General features: G+C 33.3%; 1 protein-coding gene across 1 annotated transcript; it reads right to left on the reverse strand.

The window, feature by feature from the left end:
- Positions 1-2,349: 2,349 nt before the first annotated feature.
- Positions 2,350-3,153, reverse strand: Tsp_12416 (conserved hypothetical protein). Its single transcript, XM_003370047.1, has 3 exons — positions 3,124-3,153; positions 2,716-3,012; positions 2,350-2,646 (listed from the first exon to the last, which is right to left on the reverse strand). The coding sequence occupies exons 1-3, from the start codon at positions 3,151-3,153 to the stop codon at positions 2,350-2,352; spliced, it is 624 nt and encodes a 207-aa protein (XP_003370095.1).
- Positions 3,154-4,576: the final 1,423 nt, after the last annotated feature.

Genomic DNA, 4,576 nt, shown 5'->3' on the forward strand with positions numbered 1-4,576 from the left:
TTCCAAGAGCTTCAGTTTCCCAGCATTTTCAATTATTTTAAAAAATTGAATTAAAAATAATATTCAATAATCGATTTATTATGCATGGGAAAAGAAACAAAACTTAAAGAACAATAAACTATTCGGAGTGTTGAAGCAATGAACAAAACGGTAAAAATGATTTAACTGAGGAAATTTGTTTGCGAATATTTTTCCACTGACGGGTGTGATGCATGGTTATTGTTTATTTATTTATTCATTTATTTATTTGTCTCATGCTTTTGGTCAAAATTTTTGGACTTTATGACGACGTCATATTTATGACGGTTCTCTCGGCGCAGAGGGACGAGGCTAATTTTGTTGGTTGATGCGGCAGCTTACGCAGAAACAACTTTGTTTACTTGTTTCTATGTTCGCTTATTGATTTGAAAATGACACTCTGGCTTAAAAATGTTTCGTTTGATCGGCAGTGAATTGGCAAGAAAACGGCCCGAGCGAATCTTTCCTTTTATCGTTCTGTACAGAAGTGAAGCTCTTCTTACCGCTGTTCATGGTTTGTTATTCTTACTTCTCTTTCCACATGCATCTACATACTTGTATACATGTATATGTATATCTATGTAAATATATATATATATATATATATATATCTATATACATCTATGTGAGTGTGTGTGTGTGTGTCCGTACATGCATACATATATATACATATATACATATGTATATATGTGTGTATGTGTATGTTTATATCTGCATATGATATATGTGGTTTTTTCTTCCTTTTTTCCTTCGTTGCCATGTTTATCACTTTTTGCTGTCAATTTTGAAAAGCGTTTATTGACTTCTACGGCAGCTGTACACGCAATCGATTGAAAAAGAGTAAATTGCACTCGTCTCATAGATTTTGAAAATGCAAGTTTTCAGTTGTGTGTCAATTTGGTTGTGATATGAACCATCAACACGCTTTCCCAATGATTCATGGTTTGTTTTCTTATCTTTTTCACGGGCTTTTCATTTGAGTCCAAAGTTTAGTTCATAAACAACTGGAGATTATTTTTGCCTTTTTGATATTGTTTTATTTTTCTTTTTGAAATCAAAAATTTATTACTCATATTAATAATAATAATAATAATTATTATTATTATAATTAATATTATTAGAAGTAGTATTATATGCCAATGTTGAATTGTGCTTGATTTGTTAAAAATCTGCATCAAGCAAATCAATCGATGATCGATCCAATTGAACCAAATTTGTTGTTCAGTGGAAATTTTATTCTGTTATTTTTAACGGGTGTGGTAAGGTAGAGTAATTTCGTTCATGCTATAGATAATATTAATATTTCTTATTTTATTTCAATTTTATCGTTCCAATTTTTCCTTTTTATCTGCGGCACATTTTTCAACATGACATTCTTTTACAGTGCATCAGTTTAAGTGAAATGGACACACACTTTCTTGAAAATTATTTTCACATTTAACATGACACATTGAAATATTTTTTCCGCATAACATCTGAAGAAATAAATTAGTTGTTAACAAAAATATTAAACAGCGGGAAATGAATAACTTCAGCTACATGAATGAATGCGGATGCATTATCATTTTTTGGGTCTGTCTGCATATCAACTGCATCACCACTTTGCATGTTAAAGTTTTTATTCCTCTGTTCTTCTTCCTCTTGTAGTTTTTTGTTGGTCACAGTTTTTGGTTGCTTTTTGATCAAGTAGTGAATTATAAACAGTGACTATTGTTGATCAAGCGGCAGATAGCTAATAGAACACAATCGCATACGAGTGACATTTATTCATGTTGAAAATGTAAATATGCTGGATTTATAAAGAAAATAAACACATATTGCATATAATTATTGAACTTCATGGTGATGAACAAGTCACAGAAGTAGTATATGTTATTTTCGTTTTACGGTAATACTATGATCATCACATCAATAAGGTCATTTAAGGTGAACTAGTACGTTGGTATTGGGATTAAAAGTTATTGTGAAATTTAAAGTTTCATTATTTCTTTTTCTCATTATCTCCATTTTATAGCAATGGATGGTGTGTATTTCATTTTTATTTGTATACGATTGTGATGTTTATTTCTGCGGTTTCAAAGTTTATTCATTTACTTACTTATTGACGACAAATAGAAGGAAGTTTAACTGTGGTTAGCAGGGGTTCATTTTCCTTTTTTTTGATGTCCAAATAATTGAAATGTAAATTAACAAGCAAAAAAATAATATATAATTTTGTAGTTGCAATTTTGAATAGCTTCAATGCTTCATTAATTTAGCGATTGCTAATGAAGAATATATGTGCACATATAATAATAATAACAATGCTTTTCAGTTGGTTTGCGTTTGCTTTCACAGATATCTTGTTGCACAACAGTTGCACATTTCTGCAAAATGACAGCGTGAAAAGATGACATGAAAAACTGGTTGATGTAGTAGTAGACATATTAATTCTAGGAGTGATGTTGTTTGTTGTAAACGATTATTGAGATTTGATGGCACTTTGAGGCGTTTCACCACTGGTGCCAGCTGTTCGAAGCTTCGGTCTTTGGCCAGGCGGCGTTCTTTGCTAAAACCGAAAACAGATCGATCGATCATTGTTGATTGAGAAGGCCCTCTGCGGCTGTACACTTCACTATATCTATCTATCTATATATATATATACTATTGCTTTCTTGTTGTGTTGTCCGTCTTCCTAGCTTCCGGCGTCTCATTAACGCTGACGGGTGCGGTTTCAATACAGCTTAGGCTTGCTAGGGCAGTGGGAGTCGATCGCAACCACCAAAGCGTTGTATAAACTTGTTTACACATTGGTGTGTTTACTGATGTTCGTAATCGTCTGAATCCGGCGTGCGACATTTCTCGGTCACTGTCCGTGGTTGGGAATTGATCTGTTGTTGTTGTTGTTGTTGTTGTTGTCGTCGTTGTGCTTGTTGTTGTTGTTGTTGTTGTTGTTGTTGTTATTGTGGACACTGCTAATGCTGCAGACATACACTCGTGAACACAGCTCTCACACTACAACGTTAACGTTGTGTTGTTGTTCTTTCATTGATATCGTCAGTACTTAGCTTTTTTATCAATTTTGCAATTCTGCTTTTATTTCATTGATCTTCTTGTTCTTCTTACCAAAACAGAGGTAAAAATAGCCTTTCCCATATTTAAAACATTGTTTTCTTAATTTAATCACCAGTTCACTTTGTTCATCATTCGTATTCTGTGTAATGCTTTTCAAATTTTCATCTTTTACGCATTCGATATATAGATGGCTGTTCTCCTTCCATTTTCTTTACAAAATGCAAAATCATTTATGTATATAATACATATCTAGAATAATTTTGTTAGTTTGGTTGATGCAATCTGAGTGTGTGGTCAGAATTTTTGATATTTACCATAAATATTTTGTTATTATCAGTAAATGTTATTCAAGGCTTTGTGTGAGGTATTTTTTTAATTACTTCGATTGTTTTGAATGAATATCTAGAGCTTGAAAACAGTTTTGAGCATGTGTTGCAAGGCATTGTTCCAGCTAATAATTCTCAGCATGGCTGCACCATTTTCAGCACAGTTCAAACAATTACTAGTTGGTTGTTTTTTCCAGCTTGCTCCAGCTGGGCTTTCAGTTAAATCGGGATTCGTCTATTTTTTTTTCTTTTACAATGAGCAGACAATTTCTAGCCACAGTGTTGTTGATTAGCTTATTTTTCTCTTCAACAAATGAATTTTCTATTGCACAAATTGGATCAAGATGTGATCAGCTGATAAGATTGTACATATGACAATGTACTGGTTGGCAGTTTTGTTCTTGAAAAGCTTTCATTCACATATATATATATTTATTTATTTATTTACTTATTTTTTTATTTGTTTTTTTAATTTTTTTTGTTTTATATCATATATTCCATATGTAGTTGTTGGGCATTGGTTGCTGAAAAAGTGTAAAATTTTAATGAATTGGGCAAAAAAGAGAGCTGTGATAGTATTAAGCCAATTAATTGGTAAACATTCTTTTATTGACGCATGTTTTCGAGAACGAACCCCTCTGATATTTGAAGAGGACCAGAGGTCATTGACCTTATTGTTTCTTCCTTGTTGCGTGGCATCTTTCGTCGGCATGACTCATGCGGTCAAGCGGTGTTTGGTTTCTCCAGAATCAAGCCTGCCTGCTGTTCCCCCGCTCATTCCCGTAGTATTGTTTTTTGCATAATCTTTTCCCCGTTCTGGCCCATCCATGCATGATGTATCTTTCGGGGATTGGTTTTCTGCCTGACCTGCAGGCCGGGATGGATGCATAAACAACATTTTTTGGCCAATGAAAACAAAGCTTCGTCATGTCTTATTGTCAACAGTGCCATGTGAAGCAGTTGTTTTTCTGTTTTCGTCCATTTTGCCTTATCTACCCACGATCGTGAAACTTTCACCATAATTGTTCATAATAGTGTAATGCATTGTTCCAATGTAGCTGAAATGAGCGAAGAAAAATGGTCTGAGAAGGTGAGAAAAATCAACCCGACCGCTTCGAATATCCATCTCCAATATTTTATACTTCTTATTCACTTATTAATTTTTTGAAATGAATTTT

Source organism: Trichinella spiralis (genome assembly GCF_000181795.1).
Source record: "Trichinella spiralis strain ISS 195 chromosome Unknown Scfld1285, whole genome shotgun sequence".
In the NCBI taxonomy this organism is placed as follows: Eukaryota; Metazoa; Nematoda; class Enoplea; order Trichinellida; family Trichinellidae; genus Trichinella; species Trichinella spiralis.

Coding starts and splice junctions, on each gene's coding strand:
- Tsp_12416 (XM_003370047.1), bottom strand. CDS start 3,153: ATGGGAAAGGCTATTTTTACCTCTGTTTTG. Junction 3,013..3,123: donor CTATTTTTACCTCTGTTTTG/GTAAGAAGAACA, acceptor TTAACGTTGTAG/TGTGAGAGCTGTGTTCACGA. Junction 2,647..2,715: donor TTGAAACCGCACCCGTCAGC/GTTAATGAGACG, acceptor ATATATATATAG/ATAGATAGATATAGTGAAGT.